The sequence below is a fragment of the Amblyomma maculatum genome, chromosome 11, assembly GCF_055883805.1.
Source record: "Amblyomma maculatum isolate TAMU_Amacu chromosome 11, ASM5588380v1, whole genome shotgun sequence".
NCBI lineage: Eukaryota > Metazoa > Arthropoda > Arachnida > Ixodida > Ixodidae > Amblyomma > Amblyomma maculatum.
This window is the reverse complement of record NC_139354.1, coordinates 34923571-34951559: the sequence shown is the minus strand read 5'-3', so window position 1 is coordinate 34951559 and position 27989 is coordinate 34923571. Positions and strand designations below refer to the sequence as shown.

Here is a 27989-nt window from a genome sequence, read left to right as displayed (position 1 = left end):
TATACGTTTCGCCCTTGAGTGACGTGTATCGCTGCCAGTGGCAGCCATGGCCTTGGCGCCATCTTGGTTCGTTTGAAGTACGGCATTTAGGCCTAACTTGCCCATGCCTTTGTGCCTGACCCTCTCGCCGGCAGTTTTCCAGCCTTGCGATCTTGTGCACTGGTCCGGCGGAATTTCGACGCCGTCCACCTCTACTCGCATAGCTGTAGTTATCTTAGGTCAAGATATGTATGTGGGTGGTACGAGCGATTCATCATGCAATATTTCGTGATAGAATATTTTGTGAAAGAGGTACAGTCGCACAAGTCTGCGGCACGTTACTAGAAGTGGTAAGCCTAGGTTTGATTTCATGGCGGTCACGCTGGCGCTCCGATAAAAGCTTTATAAAATGAAACGTGCTGATTTGTTCTGAATTGATTCTATCTGATTTGTAAGAACTTCAACGCCTGGGTCCCATATAGCCTATGCATAATCTACTTGCGAACGAATTATGTTTTTGTAAGGCACTATAGCTTCGTGTTAGTAGGGGCTGAATGGAAGTTACTCTTAAGATACCTGAGCATGCGATTAGCTTTGTTGACGATGTATGCTATGTTTTTTTCCAAGAAAGGATGGAAGTGATGTGAATGCCGAGGTACTTGTATGACAGGACAGATTCTAATTGGTTACCGCCCGGATGGTAAAGAGATAAGTTAGTGGGTGAACGGGACACCCGCATGAATTTACATTTTTTTACGTTTAATGTCATATATGCCATTTACTGCACCATAGGTTAATGTTGTCAATGTCGGCCTGTAAAGCGCGTGTGTCAGTATCAGATGTTATTTCGCGTAAAAGAACGCAATCATCAGCAAATAGATGGATGGATGAGGAAACACTGTTGGGCAGGTCATTAATATAGATCAGAAAAAGTAAAGCCCCAAGTACAGTACCTCGAGGAATTAGTTAATTACAAAATAAAACATTGCCTGTGGTGCGCCAGATTGCTGGCTGCTGTATACAAGTTGTTTCTCTGGCCTATCTCAAGTGTTTTACTGTAGCGAGAACCACATTGGCCATAGCCTGGCCATTGTTGTTGTTGTGGCTGTAGGAAGAAGCAAAAGAAAATGCACGGGCGTGCTACTGGCTCTGTAGCTGAGCCACCTCCGCTGCCGCCTGAGGACAGAAGAGAACAATAAACAAGAACGAAAAAAGAAGAGAAAGACGCGCGCCGAAACAACAGCCGTCGTCCACCACCACCGAAGCGGTGGCGGGTGCAATGACGGCCAACAACAGATAAAACTCAGTGGCTGGCTAGCCCCCGCCGCATGCGGCGCTGACCTACCGTCCCAGCCACGTAGGGCCAGGAACTTCCGCTCTTCACCACCTACTGTGTTCTTTGGCCCTTTCGCCGTGCCTGTCCGGTGCCTGTCCGTGCCTGTCCGAAAAGCGAATAAAGAAGTCGTGGGAGGCGGTAGCTGGCAGCTGACATGGCCGAGCACTAACTGGACGTAGGGCTTAATCATGTGCATTTGCTGTTTTGGTCATTTGCCGCTGCTCATGTTAATTTATAATGTGAATAATGTCTAATAAAACTTTTTCTAAACAGGGCTTCCTGACATTACGCTTGGCAAGGGCTGCCACCTTGGGCCTCTCCTTTCGTATGGGAGGGTGACATCGGCATCAGCGTGCCAAGACCCTTGCATTCACGTTATCCCGGTTCGGTTAAAGCAGGGCTTTATATGTAGGCTGGCAGCTTGCGCTATCGCGTCATCGCACTTTAGCGGTCAAAAGTGCCGCCTATGGCGTAAAGCTGAAAACCTAGATTAAACTACTGTGTGCAAAAGTCATGTCTTTACTTTCAAGCCGCACCTAAGCGTAGCCATGAAAATAGCTTTCCGGTAACTCCAGATTTAACCACAAGTTAAACCACAGCTAATTTTTTTAAATCCTTGGCTAAAGTTAGCTTGGACACCCGGTATACAAGAAAACGTCTAAGTTCTGTTGACCTGTTGTAAATGGTTTCGCGAGGATGATTAACACCGTATCCTTTAGGCGCACTTACGGACCAGGACGTAGCACTGTTCAACATCACATTTCAGCTATGTACATTTAATTGCTTGAAAGATTATTCTAGTTGGTAACAATTGAAGTTAACAGAGTGCAGCAGCGATCGCTCTCACCCATCTGCTAGCCTCACTGGTTGACTCTGTTGGTAGATCAACTGGACCGAAAAAGCGATGGTCCCGGGTTCAAACTTCGGACCGGGATGAAATTGTCTTTAACTACGAAATTTCTGACAAAGCTAGCTGTTCTTTTTAGCCGTATCGCCGCGCTGTAGGTGAATGGCAATTAGTAATCACTCCCTTGTCACAAATTCTACTTTTGGTAGTTTTCGCTAAACTTTGGACTAGTAATATAATATAATATAATATAATATAATATAATATAATATAATATAATATAATATAATATAATATAATATAATATAATATAATATAATATAATATAATATAATATAATATAATATAATATAATATAACAGCGGGAAGATAGGTGCTGACTATGGAAAGCGAAACGTTATGACATCGTTGTGATGCACAAGGAACAGTTCTGTCACAGTTCTGATGCGAAAACACGTGCTTTCACTGACACCGAATTTCACAAACTGAGTTAAAACAACGGCAACGGCTTTTCCATAGAACGAGCATTGCAAGTTAGTTTAATAACTTTCATTCATTTGTCCTCGCGAGTACATATGCGCACAGAGCATACTGCTGAAACGCGTTTTTCTATCTTTTTTTTTTGCTCCCTTTGTGTAAAGTGTTCACCTGACACTAAACAGGCGCCTTTCAGCAATTTATGGCCGGCGACAGCTCCTCCCCGGGCCACCCTCTGCGGGATGCCATGGGAGAGGGGCCAACGCCGGGACAAGCGGACCGCGGTCCCCTCCGACCGCAGGGAAAAAGAATGCGGGCAGACAGAACGAACGGGGAGCCCCATCGATAAACATGTGTATTTCCGAGCTCTTGCTCCCCTCTTAAATATGTTGTATTTGGTTCTCAATTGTTGTTGTAAATAAACGAAGTTATCTTAAAACTACAACAGCCGTAACGAATTGAATCTGTTATACAAAATCACGAGGAGCCTGAGGCCGCTTATTGCCTTTTGCCTATCGCGCGCGCTGTGCGTATAATGGGGTTACAAGCCCATCACCCCATTTTCCCCGCCGCGGTGGTGGAGCGCTTAGTAAGGTCGACTGCACAATCCAAGAACGCGGAATCGTGATTGTTATGTTCGGGGCGTGGGAGCCCTGTGAGCGAGCTACGTCTCAACTCGGTTGCTGGGTGGAGACTGTCGGTTTATTGTACATTTGGAAGAGAGACGAAGAAAGAAAGCACTGCTTCTCGTGCCTTGGTCGCACACACGGTTTGAGGACGGTCGACTTCCAAGGAATCGTATGGCTCGGGTTTTGTTGGCCCGGCCGTCCTGTTCTCTCCGATGCGGACGGCTCGCGCGTGCAAAGGAGGTATTGCAGCTGGAGCGGCCGTACGTCCGTTTGCTAGCAGGCGGAGGTGGCTATGCGTCGGTTTGCGTACACCACTGTAATGAAGACCATAGTCCAGGGAGCCTGCATACAAACCCCCTTCATAGGGTGCTGCAAAAGGAAGGCGCAGTTTCTATCACACTTCTGGATGGACACCTGAGCCGCGCCACAAGGGAAGAAGAAGGAACTGAAATAGCTGCCATAGTGGATATTGGGGATGAAAGGGAATAAAATAGAGCCATACGAACATCAAGCGATGAAAGCTAGGCCCGCGCCAGTTTCTCCGAAGACTGGTCACCGAAGCAGGCTTTCTCAACTGACCTGAGGTCTGTCGCGTGGTCGGTTATTTATTTGCAGTATGAATGTTGGCACTGAAAGTGCCTCGGCGGCTGCGTTTCGATGGAGGCGAAACGGAGTGGCGTCCGTGTGCTGTGCGATGTCAGTGCACGTTAAAGAACCCCAGGTGGTCGAAATTTCCGGAGTCCTCCACTACGGCGTCTCATAGCCTGAGTCCTTTTGGGACGTTAAACCCCACAGACCAACCAACTGAAAGTGCATATCGGCTCAAGTAAAGCCTTCTACCCGCTCCCCTCCCACATCTGACCATAATTGTTTCAATCAGTGGGTTGAAACATTGCCACATTTATATTAAGGACAACACCCGCCACCTTTTCTCCACTGTTTCGTGTTACAAGCGTACCTACCTGTGGGAGGGGGCGGCCATTTCGTTTTGCTTTCTTCAGTGCAAGTAGCCAGCCTACTAGGAACGTTGATAGGTGGAGCCACATATGCGAAATGCGCTCTGTCGCGAGAGAAGCGGTCCGCACGCGGGGCGTCACTAGGTGGGCCATATTAACTTGGGTGAACTTGAAGAGCACGACGAGCACGTTTTCACAGCCGCCGAAATCACCGCTCCTGAAAACGCCGCGGATGACGCCGGTGCAAGGCATCAAGCCTGAGGCTCCGCTTAGATACTGTGAGTTTTCCCGCTTTCTTGCGTACTTGTTCCTTAAAAAAGCCGACAGGTTGATTTTAGGTTCCGTGATAGGAGACTGCAGGCACACGCAAGCCTACCACTGCGCGTCTGAAGCTTTTGAGACATCGTTCAGGGGCAGCAATAAAAGTATGGTTGAAAATCGCTGACCATTAAGGCTGATGCAATTAAAACCATTTGATTTGTCAGGTAAATGTGATGATCAATTAATGTTTCCTCCGATTTAAAGGATTTTTCAGGTGCACCCTGAGCATTCAACTGAGGGGGAACTACGATTCGGACGCGAATGTAGCAAGCGTGAAAGGTGTGTTTTATCGTCGCGCAGCAAATACTTGTCGGTGTGAGGGGAGTTTTCGCTATGAAAGACATGTTACTATACCGCGATTGGGGTACTCTGCATGCTTAATCAGGTAGTATATAGTGCCTCCGCCCCGCCGTGGTGGTGCAGTGGTAAGACGCCCGACTACTGTCCGGAATACCCGGGTTTGAACCCGACCTCGGCGGCTGCGTTTCGATGGAGGCGAAATGAAGTGGCATCCGTGTGCTGTGCGATGTCAGCGCACGTTAAAGAACCCCAGGTGGTCGAAATTTCCGGAGTCCTCCACTACGGCGTCTCTCATGGCCTCAGCCGCTTTGGGACGTTAAACCCCAAAAACCAAACCAAACCAAACAGTGCCTCCGGTTCATCCCATGAGCCAAAGAAGCGCTCACTCCCACAGCTTTTTAAAGCTTTTGTAAAGATTGCGGGACTGAACTTAAAGAGAACACCCAACTGAAACTTAGGACAGTGGAACGCGTCACCGTTTATTCTCGGTTCGGTTAGTCTGTCAATCGCGAAAACGTAGCCTCTCCGTTTGACGCTCTTTACCTTTTACGCTGGTACAAAACATGTCTTGGGAGGTGTATCGTCATCCCATCTCGCGAAGAGGTTATCGCGATGTCTATTCGTGGCGTGTCGTGCTATACTGTGCTTGGCTGTGCATGCACCGACGTTCACAACGGTATTTAACCGTACGCTTATGTCTGTATCGGGTGTGACTCGTTTGAAGCTTTCCATTGAACATATCGTGATAAATTCTCCTGTTCCCAGGCTCTGGCGTCTGGATGCCACGTGAGCGACGCAGGCACGCACTTTGTGGCTTCAGCGTTTCTCTGTGCTTTAGGAGATCGCCTCCGGTCTCCAAAGAGTCAGATCGCACTCCTCACAGACGACTTAGTGTTTCGTCTCCTTCAGGACGCAGCCGCCGTCGTCGTGTTTATTTCGGTTCACTACCCGAGCGTCTTAACCGCAGAGCCAGCTCGGCGGTTTAACATACCTGTTCAGCCTAGTGAGCACGTCATTTTGTTGCGTGAAAAATCAAAACGTGTGAAGTCCAAACTGGGTTCGTACATTCCGAGATTGCGTCGTTATCGCTCCCTGACCTCGAATCATACGCCCGAACAGGCTGTCAATTTTGTAGCCACCACTCCTGGTTCCGGCATTTCCACCAATCAAATCACTCGAGGGCAGGGAGATAGCGACGCTATCAATAACCACGCAAACTCGGAATACGGAGCGTGCTGGGTGACTATTCAGACAAGACGCAATTACTGCTGGTTACCTATTGAATGTGCAGCCAAAAGTTCACATGGTAAGGCAGAGTAATCGCAGAGGAAAATAAAGCTGCTTTACCTGTTACATGTTTTGGCCCACGCATTAAGGGAAGGGAGGAAGGTGGAGGGTGGAGGTGAAAGCTGAGAGAGAGAGAGAGAGAGAGAGAGAAAGACGCTGCAGCGGAGGGCTGCAGAGTAATTTCGACTACCTGGAGAGCTTTAACATGCACTGACATGGCACAGCACATAGACGCCTCTCCGGTTCACCTCCATGCAAACGCTGCTATTCCGGTACTACTACGAGTCAGCCGGCTCCCCTTTAACCACTGCGCCATCGCGGCAGGTAACGTGTTATACTGGAGCCCTCGAATGCGATTTCGAACGAGCAGAGCACTCTCTGAACACCCCAGAAGGCTACCATAAGCACGGCTGCTCGGTGAACGCTACCACGAACGCTTGCGAAACAAATAGACGCGCTGCATTCGAGGAAACACGGTACTCTGAGATTGCAGGACTTATTGCGGCCATCTATGGCGTAAATCCAAGATGACGGACATGGAGGAGGCTATCCTCAAAGGCAATCGCTAGCGTTCACTCTTGAGCAGTGTTTCTCAAATGGGGTCCACGGACACCAGGGGTCTGTGAAGCTATGTCCAGGGCCTGCGAAACCCATGCTTTCACAAATAAATAAAGTAAAAAAGGTCACGCGGTATCTCCGGCCCGACTTAGGCAAAATTTTGCTGGAGTATAAGCATGTAGATTCAAAGCCGACTTTAGTTTCTCAAAGCGAAAGAAACACGATTGTAGAAACTGAGCGTGTGCGTGAGAGAGGAGTGAGGGCGTCTGGAGTGTTTGCCGAAGTGTAAATTGTGAACTTGTTTTTATCAACGAAAAGGCATAATATATCAGACACATGTTCTCCGTGGACACCTGCTCCGGCCGTAAGGGAAGGCAGGAAGGTGTGAATGAGTGCTGAAGGAGGGAGCCGTAGTGGAAGTTTTCGAAGTAATTCTGACTATTGGAGGATGTTTCACGTGCAACGACATAGCAGCGCACACGGACGCCTTAAGTAGAACCCTTTTCGTTAGCCTCCCCGTTTCAGCTCCACAACTGTAATTTCAGTTGTCTGTTAAACTTGTTGTCTTAATAATTTTGGGCCACGAAATTCTCCACTCAGCATTATCGAATCCGGCAAATTATGCAGCTGCATATGGTTGTAAACGTTACCTGCAAGTCTTCTGCTTTCCATACGGCCACATTTTGTGACAATAAAATGTACAGCAGGTGCAAACTGTCCGCGACATATCGCCTACCAAAATTGACCTATTCATTACCATTGCATGTCACCCTTTGTGTGTATAGCAGATGCTTCTTCGAAACTTTCGTCCGTATAGAAACGGCAGGCCGCATAAAGTTGCATGTTAAAGCAATCTGACAGACCACAGACGCTAGCAGGATGAGGTAGTAAATGAACGTAAACTACGTCATGCGTGTTTCTTGAGGTAGTAATGTTGCAGTAATTGGGTACATTATCTCAAGGTGCAAAACCAAATGTTGGTGTTTCCTATTCCACCAACGCCGGTTACACTCTGATGTAAACAGATTCCTATTCTTATGCCTTTGTCTGCCGTCGAACAATAAAATCAGCTGCATCCGGGACGGCGTGAAGCAACGGAAGAGTGCTTCGTTAAGATTAATAGAATAAACAGATAAATGTTGCGAGATGAGAGCTTTTTTTGCCAGTCATGCCTTGCAAAGTGCACATCGGTAGCGATCACAAAACCACAGCTACTATTGATGGAACCATAGTGCTTTTCCAGTATTACTTAACCTTGTGCCGTAGTGTTGTTAGTAACCACTCGGAAGGAGGTATATTCGTGGTGCTGCGGATGAACGTTAGAAGAAAACGAACAGTATTTTACTGGTTTGGTTTTGAGGTTTAACTTCCCAAAGCGACTCAGGCTATGACACGGTGGTGGAGGACTCCGGAATTTTCGCCCAGCTGGGGTTCTTTAACGTGCGCTGGCATCGTAGAGCACGTAGGCGCCCAGTTTTTCGCCTCCATCGAAAAACAGTATTTTACTTTCTCTCATCTACTTACATTTGTCACTCTCAGGTGTCGACACCCACCGTGCGATGAAACGAGTCATGGAGTTTGGAGATCCGTGGTCAGTGCTCCTTTACGAGGACGACGCTGTCCTGAAGCTGGAGACACCATGTCCCGTGGACGTCCCGCTTCCCGATGGTTACTTTACGGGTGACGACGCTGGACGCCTGCTAGATACAAACCAGGAGTCTCTGGCGTCGTCAAACAACTGCCCAAACGGGACAAGGACATCGGGAGCCGTGTTCGCCGGTTGCGCGTCCTTCGAGTCCTCATACCCGTTCGAGATGTCCGTGAGCGAGTTACTAAGCGATTTCGACAAGCTTTGCATCGTTCAAAACAGGAACAAGATGTGCAAGCTAATTTACATGTTCCGGAACGCCAAGATTCTCGCCCTGCATTACGACCTACGCTGCGAGGCCGTGGACCTAGATGAGCCGTACAGGGACCGCAGAGAACCGCATGGGCCATCCTGTGTACTGAGGGAGCTGGAGGGTAGGACGAAGATCTCACCGAGGAGACAGTGTTGGGAGTCATGCGCACGTGCCCTAACGTAAGTGACGATGCGATTTCTCACGTTAATAACGCGCCACGCCTGCATCGAGATAGATTTGCGGTACGTCGAGTCCTTGAAATGATCGCTAGGAGATGCGGCTTTTAGCCGTAACGCCGTAACGCTAGAAGCTATCGCTTTTAAAGAACTGTTTAAGGAGCCATCTATTGTAGCTTTTGTCTACTGACGAAGCCCCATTGAGCCCATTCTGCTGTAGCGGAGTGATTAACACGACGCATTATTGCTGTCCGCGCTTGTGATAGTATACCAATGAGATGATAGCTTTCTGAATAGTGGGTGACTTCGAGCTTTTACCACTGTGTGTCTGTCCAATACGACCGCAGGAGTTTGCAGGCTGGCGCAAAATATCCGGAGGCGTCTAGTGCGATTTACGCCGTCGTAATAGCGCCGTGTTGCAGAAAAGCTGGCGTCGGCGCTGTCGTGGTTGTAACGCAAAACATCAGCCGTAAGAAACAAAATAATCCTGAAGACCTACCGAATCGAACTCTGTGATATGCACATGATTTATTTCCAAATGCGTGACCTAAAGTGTACTTTTTTTTTCACCGTTAATAGTGGCGCCGTACCATTTTGCATTTCGTTTGGTATCCATTTTCAGATCTAAGTTGAAGACTAGTTTGGGATCCGGATTGGAACCGACGACAGGTGTACACTCGCCGCATGCCCTACGGCCATTTCGCTTTCTGCTCTCAGGTCTGAGGGAGAAATAATTACGGAAAGGTCAAAATTAGCAAGGGCTGGGTGAGCTTTTTTTTCCTTTATTACCGACTTTGTTATGGGACAGGTACAAAAAGTAATTGCAAAACACGACAGCAACACATTTACTGACGTGACAGGTTCAACAAGCGCTCCAATCCATGCTGGCTAGTCCCCTTAGATTTAATCTAGCTATTCGCTTTTTAGTCTGTAATTAACATGTAGGAGCACAGAAGAGACGCACGCTAGGTAATTTGGCGGCCACACGTACCTCCGATTTTATGCCTTTGTGAGTGAGACAGATACTGCACCTTCCTTTCCCATAAATAAACTTCAAGCAAACAAAAAAAAAACTAAAGAGGTTCCTGAAGGGAAAAGGCGGTAACAAAACGCTAACCCATCCGTTCGGCAAACCTCAAACGTTCCCTAATTTTAAAGCCAAGGCCTTACCTGGCTTGTGACTGTCATCTGAAAAGTGCTTAGGTCTCATATTCGAAAACAGATAAATATTACGGATTTATTATCGAAAATTGCGAAGCAACCATTCATTGCACAATACATCTTTGCATTAATTATTCACATATGCTTGTCAAATTGGAGACTAGCTTGCGAAATTAAATCGAAAATACGTCATATTTACCTCCAATTGTATTCCGCTAACTGTAAAAGAGGTGTCCACCCAGAAATGAGACAATGCGCTATTGATTTCATCACTACAAACAATTTTTCATTTCGAGAAAGGCACACTGCGCTGAACTCTGTGTCAGTCCTTCAATGCTAAAAAGCCAAACAAAACAGTGCCAAACAGTGCTTTCGCAATTCTCAAATAAGGTGTTTGAGTGCGAAAACAATTCTCAAGATTTCGTTCTTCCTCTTCCAGCACAGGTACTCCGCATCGACGCATTTGGGCGTCCGCGGTAGAATGCTGAACTGTCTAAAAGACTTCCTTTCCAATCGTACATTTCGTGTGCGCCAAGGCTCAACGTTTTCAAAGCACTTTATGCAGGAGAATGGGGTGCCACAAGGCTGTATATTAAGTACAACTCTCTTCGTGGTAAAAAATGAATTCTTTAAATAAAATAATCCCGAAATCTGTAATGTATTCACTGTATGTCGATGACCTACAGATAGCATACACATCCTCCAATGTATCAACATGTGAAAGACAAGTGCAGCTTACTATAAACAAGCTGGCGACATAGGCAGATCAAAATGGATTTCAATTTTCACCACAAAAAACAGTGGCTGTTATATCCGCTCTGCGACGAGAATTACAAACCGACCCTAACCTGCACCTAAATGAAACAATACTGCCAAGAAAAATTGAGCACAAATTTCTTGGTGTAACTTTTGACAAGAAACTTACTTTTCTGCCACATATCAACAACCTCAAAAAGAAAGCTTGCCGATCGCTGAACATACTGCAAGTGCTATCACACAAATGCTGGGGCTCGAGAGAACATGTCTTATGCGTGTGTATCACTCAGTAGTGCGCTCTTTCCTGGACTATGTGTTGTGTATGGGTCAGCAAGACCCTTCTACTTAAAATGTCTAGATCATGTCCAAAACCTTGGCCTGCGGCTTACAACTGGCGCATACGAAACATCCCCCCCCCCCCCCCCCTTGCAGACAGAATAACAATGCTTACGTGTGCTTACGTGCTAAAAATAAGGTCCTTCCCAAAACACCTCTGCCATTCTATATTCACAAAGTGCCCATCTATAGAATAGTTTTTAACAATAAACCGCTAGCAATAAGACCTCTAATTCTCCGTTTTGTAACAGACATGCCAGGAACTAAACATACTTGATACATTTCCAAACGTTGCCCATAGTCCCGAACAAATTCCCCCTTGTTACAGCTTCCCTTCTGTATGCGACCTCTCACTAACACAGTTTGGTAAAAAGCAGACACCACCTGATCATATAACACAAGAGTTCCTAGCCTTAGAGGAAAAATACAAAAACCACACTGCATTTTATACAGGCGGTTCTAAAACAATCTTTTTACGTTGGTGGTGGTGTAGTGGAAGAAAAACTTGAATAAACTGTTAGGCTACCTCTGTGTACACTAGTGTTTACTGCCGAATGTTTTGCCATCTCTTTAGCTGCAGAAAAGGTAGTAATGTGCAACATCGAAAAAAGTATAATCTACTCAGACTCACTCAGTGTGATCACAGCACTACACCCCAGAAATGCAATACAACCCTTATTAGGAAATATACATTGAATAAAAACAGCTGAAACGGGGACACAAAATTAAATTCTGCTGAATCCCAAGTCACGTAGGTATAAATGGAAATGAAAGAGCTGATGCGTGTGCTGCAGCCGCCCAGAATGCAAAAATAGAACAAGTAGATGTACCTCATAGAGAGGTCATAAAATATACACAAAAAATTGAAAAAGAAGTGGCAGGATTCATGGGACAAAGAAATCAACAATAAGTTACACGTACTGAAGCCCGTGATAGAGGAATGGAAAACATGTAGCCACCAAGAGCGTTTAATTGAAGTGGTTCTATGTCGTCTTCGTATCGGTCACACACATCTTACCCATAACTTTTTACTAACGAAACACGATCAGCCTACTTATGAAGAATGTGGAGACGTGCTCACAATCAACCATATCCTAATCAGTTGTACAAGACTTGAAGACCTAAGACAGAAGCACTTTCCACAACTTTACAATGAACATATACCATTCCACCCAAGCTTACTTTTAGGAGAAAGGTCATTGACATTTCCTGCATATTTTCGTTCCTAAAAGAAGCAATGTATCTAAATAAGTTTAGAACCTATAATAAGTTTTTAAAGCTCTTTAACAAAGTCTAGATTTTAAACCTTGCTTTTGGCGCATGATGGCCTTAGTTGCCTATGTGCCATATAACACAACACAACGCATCAAGAAAAAGAAAACGAATAAGCTTTATTTTTAACGCCTCCGTGAACGACAATGCAATACGTACCACTTTTACCTCACACGCTGCGCCACGCCGACAATCCATCTCCTCATCGAGTAACGAAATAATGCCACAAAAGCTCCCACCTAAACTGCGATAGGGCGTCACACCAGAATCCGAAACTAGACGGCATGACTGCAGTTGGGTTTACCGCATGCTGATAAGAAGCAAATTGCGCTGTTGATTTGCATTTAACATTTGCAGGCTTTGCGATAGCGTCGTTTCACATCTCTTGCTTTCAAATGTACGCTTAAGGTAACGCCACGCCGCCGGACACCATGAAACAAAGCTTGCTGTGCATGCTTGTAAACGTGAATCTAGGACGTTTTTTATTTCTTTTTTTTTTCTCTTTTTTTTTTTTTTTTTACAAGGAACGCGATTTTAAGAATTGGTGCATATTAGACGTCGATTTGTACGCGGCAACTTTCTGTTACTACCCAGAATCGGTAATAGGTTTATTAGTGTTCTGCTACACTGAACCCTGAGGAGGCCAGGGTTCACTCCCGGGATGGAGGAAGGGGAGGGGGGGGGGGCGTGATTTACTGCTGGTGAAGCGTAAGACATCTGTATACTCTGCGATGTCAGTGCAGGTGAAAAAACCCAAGTGGTGAAAATTGTCCGAAGCCCTCAACTATACCGCCCCACATAGCCTGACTCGCTTTTGGAAATTAAACGCCCTCTGTAATGAATAAACCATGAATTTTCTTTTGCTCTTAATTGCACGAGACCAACGGTTAGCCTTTCGCCCGTAACGCTGTATGCGAAAGAAATGGGCGCTCTTTATCGCAGAACGTTGCTCGTTTGGTGCGCTTTTAAAGCAAATGATTACCAGACCCATTGCTTTAAACAACCATCAGAACCGTCGCCATTTTCGTAGTATACAAACGGCTAAGTGTTTCGAGAGGCAGAAATACGAAGTAAGCGTGTACATGTGGAAAGTAGCCTCGAGTGCCCGTCGAGCAAGCGGCGCCTATCTGAAAGGAGTCAAATGAAGCCCGTTTCGAATGCGAGCGAAAAAGATGGCGATTTTTGCCGCGCCAAGCAAAAACCAGTTTTCAGCTCTCGCAACGCGGCTCCAGCGGCCAGAGCGACGCATTTCCAACGCGTTGTAAAGTATTCGGTGTGTCGCTGTCGCTCGCTGCTGAGTTCGCTGAATTGCTCGCATGTGAACCAGCCTTGTCTCGAATCTTAAGGGCCAGGAGACTGACGCCGATCCGCCACCTGTTCCCCACGTTCTCTGCGAGCTGTGGCGCTTTTCCAGCGTGCGGACTGCGCGGTGGCTAAAGGCGCAACTCCTCGTCGATCCCTGGGTGGTTTTGAAGAAACATCTGTGTATGTATGTTTCTATTTAGATTCCGTCGGCAACCCGACAGCAACCACTGCATCTCCCAGTGCGATATTTGAGTGTTATTCGCCGCCTAACAAGTTTTGTGAGTGAATTGCAGTTCATGAGTGCTTGAATGATTGGGGGGGCGGCTAGCTGTGCCAGCGCTGTATATCGTTGCAATATGAAGAGTCTCCTGTTAACATTGAGGTTGTAGTCATGTTTTCGCATTGTCACATTCAATGAGTTTAAATGCCTGGACCGTGTGTTTTTTTTTTTCTTTTTTTTTTTTTTTTTTTTTTTTTTTTTTACTGCTCCTAGATGTGCTCCGGAGGATACTTTGTCGGTTCCATCCCTGAGCACTGATCGATATCAGTGATCTTTGTGGGTAATCGTAAGTTCGGTGTTAGCGCTAACCGCTATCTCCGCCTTCCGTTTCCTTCGCAGTCTGTCTGTGTCCCTGGCGTCTGTCCCACACTTCGCCAACCTCGACGACCAGCTGCGGGGGCTCCCGAAGACATGGCCGCGGCTGTAGAATCTTTCCCTAGGGTGTTGGAGATGCACAAGGCTTTCGTCCGTTGTCAAGCTCTGCCGAGAGCTCAACACGTTGCGACTGGTGTCTCGGAAAGAATCGAGCCAGGCCACTCCATTGTATTCGAACGCTTTCCCCAAATTCGGAACAGTGGAGTTGTGCGTCGAGATGCTGTAGGACGTTTTCAAAGCGTTCGTCGCCACTAGCGTTTCCGTGCCTGGAGGAACTGACTGTGTGTGCACAGAGTTGACGGTGTCTGCGCTCAACCTGGAGCCTGATAACCTGAACGGCGTGATAACGTGGCTTCTTGAGCTGCACAGACAACCGTAATCTGAGGCTGTTCTAAAACTTCGGTGCTCCACGTTAAAGCGTGCCTCTGGTGCGGTGCACACGCGCTACTGCTGTGTCCACAGTCCATGCTGTGGAAACAGCGAAAAAATGGCGACCGTTATCGGAGGCTATTTCGAAATGACGACGTAAATAATTATTCTCCCTTGTGACGTGGCGCGTCACGTGACGCGCAGAGATTCAAAATGTATGTAAAAGCGGGCCTTTATTTTAGCCCGTCTTTGAGGCCTGAGAGCTATCCGGTTATGCATCTGGAAGATCCGGGACAACTGGTTATTCGTTATAGTAGAGCGAGTGACGGTCTGGCTGGATCAGATAGTCCGAGAAAAAACAGCAAATTATGCTTAGTCGGCCTAACTTACCGTGCTTTTGAAGAACAAATTTTAGCCTTCCTATATAACGCATTGACCTTTTTACGGTTGTCAGAAATTTTGTTTTATTTCGGAATAAATGGTGTTGTGAAACTTTTGTTTCTCGTGTTTAACCTGATTCGCATTCAATCTGTGTTCGTAGCTGTGGCGATGACTTCTAATACCGCTTTAGGGCAATACTTATATTGAAATGTGCTACTGTATACGTACCGTTAAGCCATGATGAAAAAGAGCAACAAAACAAAGGGCAAGGGAAAAACACACACTAGCGCCGACTTCCGACTGAGAGTTGCTTAACTTGTTCTGAAGAAATAAAAAGTACCAGATATTCCCCTGGTAAAGAAATGGCAGGGATAGCCGTGAAGCGCTTCCTCCTCTTGACTGTCGTCTTATAGGCATGTAAATCCGAAATAGAATAGAATTTGCCATCTGAAATTTATAAATCGCAACAGGGAATAACTTGCGAAACCCTGTCACCCCTAGCGAAAATACCGTATGAAGCACAATAACCTCATACAGATTTCTCATACTAAAGTCATACGAATCTCATACAATCTCATATAAATTTCAATAGATGAATGATATTTGTATGAGAATGTAAGGTCCGGCGCGTTGCCGTTTTTTTTTTTTTTTTTTTTGGTACACTTGGCTGTGAAGGAATGTTTCGGCGGGGTGCCATAGTGTGAACTGCGCGTCTGGTCTCTTTTCAAACACTTATTTCCTAGAAGGAGAAAATTAGTTCAAGAGCGCAGGCTCTTCGTTCGGACCCCCGCCACACGTGTCCCTTTGTTACGGGAGACGGGAGAGACCCTCTGCTTCCTTCGAGCCGGACCTAACACGGCCCCCCGCGGTCCCGTCGCCCGAGTGAGAACGGCCGGGAGCCATAAATCCCGCGAGAGGGGTCTGGCTTTCGTCCCGCTGCATAACGTGTAGCTTGCTAGTTCACGACTGTCAGTAAGCGAAACGGTCGGACAGGCTGCGACGAGTGGCCCACATACGCGGGAAAGAGCTACAGTTACTGCGTTTCTTTTTTTTTTTTTTTTTTTTTTTTTTTTTTACGTGTGTTAAAGGGCGCGCTCTCGGCTCACCTCTGGAGCGCGGGACGGGCCCCGAGTGTCTTTTTGCTGGAGCTACTCCTTGCGTTAAGACGCTCGCGCTGGCGAGCGCCGGGAGTAGCTATTGCATTGGAGCTTGGGCAAGAGGCGCCAGCTCGACTGCGGGGACGCGGAGTCCCTTGTCGCTCTGTTTAGCGGTCGACGCGGCCGACCACGGCTAGTTTTCCTTTGTGAATATAACCCTTGTACCTCTTATTCTTTTGTATAAAGTTCTCCGGTTGTTTACCAAGTTGCTCCACCAACTTACTGGCTTGCTCCACCCACCCAGTCACCCATCAACATCCGAGTTGTGTCGGCAAGCTCTTCGAGCATGTCATTCTCAATCGTCTGCAACCGTTCCTAGAAGCAACAGGCTTTCTCTCCCATGTTCAATTTGGATTCCGCCCAAACCTCTCGGCACAAGACGTATACTTCTCGCCCTTAAAGAGTCTCTCTTACACACTAAGCGCCGTACAGCCTCTACGCGCGCCATACTGGCCCTGGATATTCACAAGGCATTCGACACGATAAGCCATGACCACATCCTTACGACATTAGCCACCACGGGCTGCGGCACGCGCATATGGCAGTATGTTCGGGCCTTTCTTCATGGACGCACGGCACAACTTTACCTTGGGGATATTGCCTCCCAGCCTTTCCCCCTGCCTAACCGCGGAACACCTCAAGGGGCGGTCCTATCACCGCTACATTTTAAAGTGGCCCTAGCGCCATTAGCAAAGGCCCTTGCTGCTATCCCAGAGCTCCACACAGCCTTATATGCAGATGATATAACCCTCTGGACAACAAGCGGATCCCTTGGAACAGCCCAGGATATCTTGCAGTCTGCCATAGACATCACCACCACCTATCTAGAAAACACAGGCCTCCGATGCTCCCCAACTAAATCGGAACTAATGCAGCTTAAACCCATACCCGGTGATCCCCCCATTGAACTTCACATGTACGGAAACCCAGTGCCCATTGTGTCTCAGGTGAAGATTCTCGGTCTTCTCATTAACAACGCACTTGATGCAACCGCCACCCTTAAACTCTTGCAAAGACAGACTAAGCAGGTTGCTGGACAAATCAGGCGTGTGGCTGCGCGCAACCATGGGCTGTCGGAACGCGAAACCCTCAATATGACCAATGCGTTAATCATTAGCCGAATCACATACCACCTCCCATATCATATACTCACTCAGCGCCAAACAGAGCAGGCGGACATCCTAATACGCATGGCCGTAACCTCCGCCCTACGTCTTCCACGGACGGTTAGCACAGAACGTCTGCTGGCCACTGGTACTCACAATACAGTGAACGAATTAATAGAAGCTCAACGCACCAACCAATTAGTTCGCCTGAGTCGCACACAAACAGGACGATGCCTACTGCGACAACTCCGTCTCAATCCACCCATCGCCACCCCAGCAAGTGCTACACCTTTCATGATCTCTCCGGGCACGCAGGATCACATATACCAGAAGCCCCTACCACGCAACATGGGCGCTTGCCTTTATCAGGGAAGACGGAAAGTTAGAGCCAGCTATTATACCAAAAGATACCGCAACCGCTCTGATATCCTCTATGTCGACGCGGCAGGGAATTCGAAAGTAGGATTTTTCACTGCAGTCGCTGCCTACGAAGATTGCAGAGTGGGGGCCGCCGCCACTATTCGAACTAATTCGCCTGCAGAAGCGGAAGGAGCCGCCATCGCACTCGCGCTTGCTCATTCAGCCATTGACGAAGCCATTACCGAAATTTGTACAGATTCTCAGGCAGCATATACCGCCACTACCTAAACGGCGTGGCGACACCGGCCGCGCATCATATTCTTGCCACCGCCACCTATCTCGACCGAACTGTTAATCTAACGTGGATCCCAGGGCATGCCTCGATCCCCGGTAATGAGCGCGTTCATGCGCTGGCTCGAGAACTCTCTACCCGAGCCCCGGATGATCAGGCACCCAACTCCGCGCAGGAGGCCGCATCGGTCCTGTCTACATACCACCAAATCACCACATTCTACAAACACAAGCGCATGACACTGCCACCACCCCACAGCACCTTGTCACCCTTATCCAGTGCTACATGGCGACAATTGCAGACGAATTGTTTCATTTCCCGCTACCGTCTCTCATGCCTTCACCCTGGCTTGCCCCCTCACTGCGACACCTGTGGCGAGCCAAAATCCTCACTTTTCCACTACCTGTGGGAATGTCCTTCCCCCCAGGCAGTGCCCCCCATCCCCCATCCCACCTTTTCTTCCTGGGAGGCTGCTTTGCGGACAGCTCAACCCGCCGGTCAGAAATGGCTGGTCGATCGGGCTCTATGTGAAGCAAAAGCCCGTGGACTCCTGGACTAGTAGGAGACCACCCTGGAAGACTTTTTTTTTTAATTAAATAAAGTTGTTTCCATCCATCCATCCGAACCAAAAACTTTACTGAGAACATATGAGATTTGTACGAGTTTAATATGAGTTTAGTATGAGAAACTGTATGAGGTTATTGTGACTCAGAATTTTTTCACTAGGGGAAATGGAGGCGCTTTCTTATGTCTTGCTGATACTTCCAGGTATTGTTTCTACAAAGTGCTGGGGAATGTAGAGCTTAAAACTATTCGCTTAATAGGAATTGTAAGTGCGTCTGTATTGTAACTGCAGGGCATTTATTGAAATTTTCCTTCCGTAGTGTTATGAGCAAAATAACATAATTAGTACTTTTGAAGCGCCGAAAAACATTACATGCACGAAATCTTGATGGCATGTCCCATGTTTCCCAAGTATTATAATACCAGAGTTTGTCATACAATCTCTCATTTATAGTACACAAGCTCACCTATTAGGCTTGAATCGAGCAGATTTGAGGTCCTTTTGGAATTGCAGTGTTTTAATCTTATTTTGTTTACTTTGTTACTTCGGCACAATTGTTCGATATTTTTGGCATTGATAGGTGACGCAGTATTTTTGAAATAAGTAATTTACTCGTCACGTTTTTATTTTCCTTTCTATGCTTGCCAACACATGGATATGGTGCCCTATATATGTTGTTTCGAATGTAAAATCCTACTGTCGTGTAACTGTCTTCAGGGTAGCATGACAGCCTTTAGTCAAGAAAGTATTGGATGTAATTTCTTGAAAACTCCGCCAATTTATATTAGATACATTTCTCTCTCCGCTACTTCGGTTACATATGTTTGCACAGTAATTATTTATCAATCCGTGAGCTGTGCTTAAGTGCTGTTTAATTGTTGATTACGTCATTACGATTGATTACATATTCTGGTACGTCATGATTGCGTACCAGAATATGTGTACTTCAAATATTACCTCTTCATGACGCCAGCCACATTGCAATCCGAAATTGCTTCACGTGTCTGTTACAACTCTGAGGACATTACAGCTATTGTCTTTGTATCCTGTACCATTTGTTACCTGTGTATAATTAGGTTGTCTGTTGTAAGACTTAACGTTCACCCTTGGCACATTCTCAAGAAATAATTCCAGTTCATTGATCCTTAAAATTGTTAAGCTCCAACGGCCACTTTTATTGATGAATCACTGCCCGAAATTGTATGCCATCATATCATTTCCAATTTATGTTCCGATAAGATCAATCCACCAACATAGCTGACTGCAAATAAGAAGACGCATTCTAGCGCTGTTTACGTTCTCAGTGCATTATGAGGCCTCTCCTTGCCCATAGTCCGCCTTTACCTTGGACTCGTAGACTTTTGGCTTCTCCGATTGTATCGTAACAAGACCCTTATACACCGTATATATATATATATATATATAATTATATATATATAAGCAGCTAAATTAAGGGGAAATGAGGGTACTCGTTATAATACATGAAGGAATGGAGGAAAGAAGCCAACAGTCGGCGAGGCCCAGGAAAGCATTGGGGGTTGTACCTTTTTTTTAATTTTTACTTCGGTAATCACATAAATTAGCAGTGTAATCTGTTTAGGTTTTTCAAAAATAAATTGCATGCCACTATGCGATGAGAGGGTCCGCGGTTTTCCTTCCTGGGCTTCAGTTAAGTTTCGAAGCCGCTGTGCAAGCTGCCACCCGCCGTGCTCGTCCAGAGAGGCGACGGTCTGTTCAGCTGCTGGCCTTCCAAAGGGTTCTCTCATCCGCCGTGCTCGCATGCGCTGACCGGCGGTCTGTTGAGGTGTGCCTGCTGGGCACCTTGAAGAACCACTCGGAGTCGAACGAGCTTACAGCATGTTTATTGCAGCTCGACTCTTCTCCCCGAAATCCCTCTCCCTGACACCTCATTAAATAGCCTCGTTAAACAATTAGACCACAATGCTAAGCCAATAGGAACAAAGTAAACGCCCTGGGTGGGGCCAACAGGCTCCAACATAGTTCCACCTCACACCTGCGTGCACATTGCATATAGTGTTCGAATCCGTGGCCGTCGTCACGTGCGCCCGCGCCAAACAGATCGAGTGCCGTGAGAATGAGCTTCACACACACGCACACGCACACACACACACACACACACACACACACACACACACACACACACACACACACACACACACACACACACACACACACACACACACACACACACACACACACACACACACACACACACACACACACACACCGCAGATGATCACCGAATATCCCGCCGGGGTGGCGCAGTGGTTACGGCGCTCGACTACTGTTCCCAAGGACGCGGGATCGAATCCCGGCCTCGGCGGCAGCTTTTCGGTGGAGGCGAAAAGCAAGGCGCCCGTGTGCTGTGCGATGTCAGTGCACGTTAAAGAACCCCAGGTGGTCGAAATTTCCGGAGTCCTCCACTACGGCGTCTCTCATAGCCTGAGTCGCTTTGGGACGTTAAACCCCACAAACCAACCAACCAACCAACCATCACCGAATATAGCTGCTCGCCCTTCTTGCCGACGCGCGGACATCCGGAGTCGTCTTACGGGCGGCGCTGCATTGGCGACTTGAAATCCGCACTAGCCAGGCATTCCGCGATCCAGGGCCATGGGAAACGAAGGAAAGGGCAAGCACCGCGCGCCGGCTCTCATGTGAACACAACACCGCCGCTGCGCTCAGACTCGACGAGCAGGCGCCAGTAGAAGGTTTTTCGTCTTTCCGTCGCACGCGTGTGGGAGGTGGAACCTGTCTGCTTCAAACGGCTTAGACGTTGCGCCTGATGTGCGAGTCACCTGAAGCCACGCGCTCTACGACCGGCTCGCGTAAGCCGCGTGATGTACACACACCATGTGAGAGGTGCTGGTGGCAGCTGCCATCGGGCATGGGAAGAGGGTGGTGCGCAGGCCATGCAAGCAGACTACAGAGCAGACAAGCATTTGGAGCAACTCAGCGCCGTGTTGTCCTATGCTGGCGCATTAAGGAACAATCACCGGCAGTTACAAAGTTGAAATTTTCTCGAGCATGAGACAAAAATTACTGCAATAATAATTGCTGAGCATAATTGGAACGTTAGTCAGACAATGAGCGGCATTGTGTATTTTTACTTCCGCCACCTGTGTATCCATTTCAAGCAAATCTTACAGTTGTGGTACTTCTGTTATTGTTGTTTTTATTAACTTCTGATATATGTAATGTTAGCAGTTTATGGCAGGATGCATGACCTAAACAGGAAAATGTAGAAACGGTAAGCTTTGGGCTCATATAAAGACTTGCAATATCAAAGTTTGTTGCGGGTGTTGATTCTTTAGCGACACTATAAGGTAGAATGGCTCTACAGTGTTTAGAGCAACTGACGAGCGCATAATTTTCTTTTTTTTTTTGTATAATGTCGCTTATTCTCGCGTCTGGAAAACCCAAACTGGTGTTACATGACTAGGTAAATTTGTTCTCAAAAGTAATGAAGTTGATCGCTCTGGACTGTGCGATAAAGGGCATAAGCAGAATATCTTGTAATATATACAGCAGACCAATAATTATAACGTCACTGCCTTAACAGTAGCCTGTGTACACCTCGCCATTAATTTGACAGTACCACGTGACCGTCGACTGCATGCTTGATACAGTGACGTCAAGCTGAAGTAAGCGGAAATCGGAGAAGGGGACGAGAGTGGGGGCAGCTTCATTCCCCTCGAGTGTTGCGTCATCTGCTTTGCGGTTCTCTCTGTTGGAAACGACCCCCCGAATTAAGCTTCACGTCCGAGTTCTGAGAGTGCTTGTTCTATGCGCTGTGCTTGCTTGTGCGTTTGATTGGCGCGAATTTGTAAACGCACCCTCAGTTCCATTCTCGCTAATTTTGAAATGACTTAATATGCCGATTTTAGCGTTCTCGACGATAATTATTTCCAAAGTAACGATAGCAGAAATATTTTGTGCATGCTAAGTTGTTTGTTGCAAATACGTGTTCATTACAGATATTATCCGCTCTATTGGCAGCTTCTTGGAGCGCAGGTGCATACCAGCCGATTGTGACACTAATTAGAACAGCCTAGCAAGCAAGGCTCATTGCAGCAATAGGAATTGTGGGCATGCCCCACGCCCTCGTTTGCCTTGTCCTCTCCTACGTCTTCTGGCGCAGCAGCACTGGGAAGTCGACGCTAGTGCACAACTGTTAAAAAAATGGCCCGGTCGTATTTGCATACCTGTGCGCCTACTGGGGGAACGAAAGAATGATCGCGTGTAATCTTTGGGGACCCGCATACCAGTAGAATATGTTCGACGATCCTCGTCGGAAGTCTGCATCACCGCGTCACCTCTCAGTCCACGCTATTCGACACCAAAATTATCGCGAGCGATATCTGCCCACTAGCATGTTTTGTGCGCGGCCAGCTGTTTTTTTTTTTTTTTTTTAAGGTGAAAGCCTTTAATGGCTCATGCTGTCGTGAACAAAATTTGTCCCGCTTTTGCGGCGGCTTTGATTGGCTGAGGCGGAATGACATCATAGAGGTATCGACCAATCACAGAGCACCATCACAGATATGCGCTGATGCGTGCCTTCTATGGCCATATGTCATCAATTACCAATTAATGGATTAGTCAATTACTCATGAAAACTAAGTAATTCACTAATTAAATAATTAATGATTACTTAAGTGACATTCAATTGCCTACTTAATGACTTGTTAATTATTTATGGCTAATTGTTTACCTAAATTGTCGCCGATTATTGCCAGTTGCGTAGCAATACGCGCCACTCAGTCGCTAAAATCTCTCGAAAGTTTTCTACTTGAAATGCGTCTATTTAGCTCATATAAGCTCGCGCCGTTTCTTATTTTTTTTCTTCTTTACTGTCATGAAAGAGAAGCGATGACACGAAGTGCAGAGCGAACTGGACCACCGACAGACTGCTGGTCTTCATCAACGCTATTTGGATTTGGTGCCAAATCAAATGTGCCTTCAGACAGCCCGCGAAGGCTGGCAGATTTGCAGCGCGCATCTCACCTACCCCGCCTGCTGTAAGGTGCCAGATTCGCGGATGCATCGGACACAATCCGCGATGCACCACGTGTCTATTGCTCAGTGGAAGGCCACCAGCCCGCGCCTTGATATCTCAGCCAAACGAAGAGTCTCGCATCACCATGGCCGAGTACCGTGCGTTGCCTCGATACTGGCATTATTATTTCCCCCCCCCCCCCTACACCCCCCCCCCCCCTTACACACACACACAGCTCTACGTTTTCCTATGAGCTTCCTTGGCCCCATCGCTTTGTTCTTGTACTTTGTGATTATAGCCAGTTTAAAAGAGCGGATGAAAAAAAGTTCGGCCCACATATACTGGTTGCTGATTGCCGACGAGTTTTGTGGAATCTTTTAGACGGTGGTCCAAAAAGAGGACAGAGTCCGGCTGGCTGATTCATTGTTAATAAAAACAGCGCGAAGAGGAAGACATAGGATAAGATAAAAGATAACTTGGAAAGGGGCAAGGACAAAACTTTTATGCTCTTCCATTGAGACAATGAAGGAGAAGAAGCAGTGTATTCCCCCCTATCTGACCAGGTTAGAAGTTTTTATCGGCACAAAGAAAGGCTGACGAGAGAATTGGTAGACGCATATTTTTCTCAAGGGACATCAAATGTGTCAGCAAGGCTTACCTTGCTCTCTCAAGCACAGTTTATTTTTTGAGTTACTTTTTGATTAGCAGATGAACCCAGGGATGCTTAGGTTTGGTCATATTAGTTTATGTCTGAGCCATGAATTAAAAAATGAGGCTGAGTTGCAAGTCAGCGCTTGTCCAGTAGCTTTCTTTTATCTTGTCCTATGTCTTCCTGTTTGCGCTGTTTTTATTAACAATGAATGTTTACCAACGCGCCCTACGAAGTATATTGCTTGGTTCATGTCGGGCTGAACTACGAAACAGCACTGACGGACGGGATGGGAGAATCTGATTACATTTCGTTACTTTACAATCTGTTACGCTGATGTACAACTGCCCAAGTTGGCCGCACTTGCTAATTCGGCCATATCGTGTGGTCTCGTGGCATTTCACAAACCGCAGTCAACCACCTGCCTTCTGTTTTCCAACTCCTTCTCCCTTTCTAACGTAGCGCCTTCGGTGCTTTATAATACGGAACAAAACATGGTTTCAATCAATCAACTGGCATATGCATGCTCGTGAGTTTCGTGCCATGAATCCCGCCACCTCCGGCGGCTAGCGGGACATGACATGCTCTGTTTGCATTAAAATACGCTGTAAGTAAAACTTAATCATAACATTTGAAACACAAAGATTCATAAGCGGATGAAAACATTACGGACACAGCTGAGTTGTGCACACCACGTTCATAGCATTTGCAAACTTCATTGCTTTAAAGAGGGCGGTATCTAGATTAATTAAGTATACGTAACAATTTCACCCGAAGTTTATTTCCATCGGAAGGGAGCTACCCATACTCAAGTGTCATCCATTTAGATTAGTTCCGTGCACAGAAGAAACAGTTATTATGCACAGGTGCGGAAGCAGCCTGTCGTTGAACTCGTCGAATTTTGTTTTAGCCGTTATACCGAGGCAAGTTCAACGAAAAGTTGTGAAGCCGCGAATCTATGAGAAACGGCCATAAGAGATGAGGGAATATGCGCAGAAGGAACAGCCCCATATATATCAGCAATTATGAGCACGGTCTGATGTTATCGCTACGCATGTTTATTTAAATAATCTTGCTGAGCTATGTGTTGTCCTAAGCGAAAGTTATCTTCGAATACCAGTTCTGATAATTATACTCCAATAATTAGGGGGGGGGGGAGGAGGGGGGGGGGGGTTAGGCAAAAGGACTGAGCTGTCCATCGAGTCAAGATATTTCAGTGATTTTGATACGCACTATGTGCACAGTATATTGGAATTCTCAACAAACCCGCCACGCTTGAGGTTTCCTACTTCGAAGTAACAATTGCCAAACTTTACTGGAGCCTATATAATCAGTGTTTGATATGTCCGTGGCTGGGTTGTCAATGACTTCGCATTTGTAAAACCTCCGCGGATGATCACGGTCGAGTTCATTGCATGCTGAAAGGCACGGGCAGAAATTTTTCACCCTCACCCACATTGAGCTGGGTGCACACAAGGAGTGCCACTATGCTGCCCGTTTTCAAATACAGCATTCCGGTGCACCTGCTACGTCCTGTGGCCAAGACCTAAGCATTAGGAATATCTCCATTGATTATTCTTCCCTCCATGACGAGTATCGTCTACATTAAACTCTATGCCCTTGGAGCCCTTTCCCATCTACCACAGCACTCTGTTGAGCTTGCCTAATTTTTTTTTCGCTCCTCTATATGGCCCATCATTCATAGTTGCAATGACGGCCTTAACAATCCCACCCGTCCCGTCTTCATCTTGGCTCACTAAATTACTTCGCGAGCTTCGGAAGTCCACGAAGTTGATTGGCTTGGTGTCGGCATTATGCAATAAACTATGCTGGCTTACGCAGATGTGGTTCAAAACATTATGCGGGCATGGCACTATCGTTGAGAAACAGTGTGTAGAGATCTAGCGAACACGGAACAAAGCATGGACGAACCGGCGCCCTAAGAAAATTACCCAGTTCATTATCGGGCAAATGCTTAGGACAACCAAAGATCTGGAAGATTGCGCACATCTGCCGCCCAAGGTTTCAAGGGCCACGAACGCTGACCCCCGTTTGGCTACAAATGATATTAATCGTAGACAGATGAACGTAGATCGTGGCCGTGCGTATAAATTATATCCACCCTCCCTGCAAAGCGAGAATCCCTCAAATATGCTTGTCCAGTCGCTCCAGCAGATACCGTTGAACCATTTCGAAACTGTGGTAAAGAAACAATCACTTTAAAATTAGCGCGCACTGGCGTGAAGCTATGATAGATCTTGTTTGGAGACAACAACGTGACCGGAATACGCGATATTCAAATAAATTATATAATAATGCCTACCATGTTTCAATGTTTTAGTACGAGCCCTAAAAATGAAGCTGAAGTTCAAACAGCAGAAAAGACAAGATGAAAATCCCAAGTATACTGTATTGAAGCCAAAATGAGCACAGCCAACATATATATGGCAAACGCATACACAGGCACGAACAAGTCTTCAAGACGCCTACATCACAGGCTTTAGATTAAAAAAGAAAATAAAAAATCTGCGAAGATATTAGTACACGCTTATGATTCCAAACACTTGATTAATAATAGAAGATAACTTCAAGCTTGCATCGTGCTACATGAGCAGGCATCCGTTGACGTTTGTAAGCGAAGAAATCTAGAAAGCAGAAAAAAGTAGAGTGCATAAGCTTGTGCAAATGATTACTTGACTACCAAGGAAAGGTAACTGCGAAGCAGCACAAATGTACATGGCCACATAGTAGATAAATCAGACTCTTTGTAACCACAAAATCATAAAAAAGCAGAAAAAAAGAAGTTAGTACACGATTAAGTCACAAAACGTGACTAATAAGCAACTCTAAATTTCCAAATCACATCACGTACGTACATGAGTGCTACATTGATGTCTTTTTTAACCATAGGGACTTAAAAAGTGAAAAAAAAAAGCTCCTCTATTAATAACGGACAGAATTCACACGCAGGAAGGCAAAGCATATATCTTCAGCAAACCATCTACATGTTGAAAAATGTGTAGACATAAGAAAAAAAGACGCAAATGATACCAGGTACAAAACAACAGAGCGAAACTTTTAACCACATCAGGTTTAGTGCACAAGTCTTAACCTCCTTTGTAACAGGCCTGTGATCCAACATGGACTGCAAGCAATAAGAGGAAACAAAGTATTGAGATATGTAAATGAAAAAAAAAAGGCATCTGCATGAGAGGCATACTGAGATAAAAAATACAAACAGCTGCATGCATAAAACAAGAACGACTGCTGACCTGAGCGCAGCTTAGAGCTAACAATAAAGAACAAAGGGAAGCATGCGATGCAAACATTCCGAACTGGCTTGTAATTCCATCTCCAGCCAAAAATGTTCACTTATAAGAAGTGCAGACCACGAAGAGCTGATGTAATAAGGGAGTAATTACTCAGTGACATCCACCCAAACGCAGCCATACGGCTACAAAATAAAGCTGAGTAATTTCACGGAGTAATTACTCCCTTATTAGAAATTTACTCCTCCTTGGGGGATTCCTCACGTAATCCAATGTATGAGACTGCGTATGGAGACCTACGAAATCGAAATACTGCTTAGACAAAATTGAGACCGCTGCATGCTGCCTCACAGACCATGGGGCACTCTTCATCTCTGTCTTCACAGATGATCGGGTATAAAAGATGTGTATACCCGATGTCTCTTATTGCTAAACATATATGACCACAACAAGCTCAGCCAGGGAAGCGTACCTCTTGCTACGTATATCCTGGCATAGCCGAGCTAAGCCATTTCCATTTTTTAGGTCAGTTGAAGAGCGTATCTTCCAATGAAAAAAAAAAAAAACGAACA

General features: G+C 46.3%; 1 protein-coding gene across 2 annotated transcripts; it reads left to right on the top strand.

Annotated features, from left to right (window-relative positions):
• The first annotated feature begins 8240 nt into the window (after positions 1 to 8240).
• On the top strand, positions 8241 to 15098 carry LOC146173454 (uncharacterized). Of its 2 annotated transcripts, none has more exons than XM_084584837.1 (2): positions 8241 to 8770; positions 14217 to 15098. In XM_084584837.1, exons 1-2 carry the CDS (start codon positions 8250 to 8252, stop codon positions 14302 to 14304), a joined length of 609 nt encoding a protein of 202 aa, XP_084440963.1. In that variant the 5' UTR covers positions 8241 to 8249; the 3' UTR covers positions 14305 to 15098. The 2 variants fall into 2 exon arrangements, 1 of the variants encoding a protein (XP_084440963.1); XR_014702244.1 differs by lacking the exon at positions 8241 to 8770 and adding an exon at positions 13448 to 13777.
• Positions 15099 to 27989: the final 12891 nt, after the last annotated feature.

Coding starts and splice junctions, on each gene's coding strand:
- LOC146173454 (XM_084584837.1), top strand. CDS start 8,250: ATGAAACGAGTCATGGAGTTTGGAGATCCGTGGTCAGTGCTCCTTTAC. Junction 8,771..14,216: donor TCATGCGCACGTGCCCTAAC/GTAAGTGACGAT, acceptor TTTCCTTCGCAG/TCTGTCTGTGTCCCTGGCGT.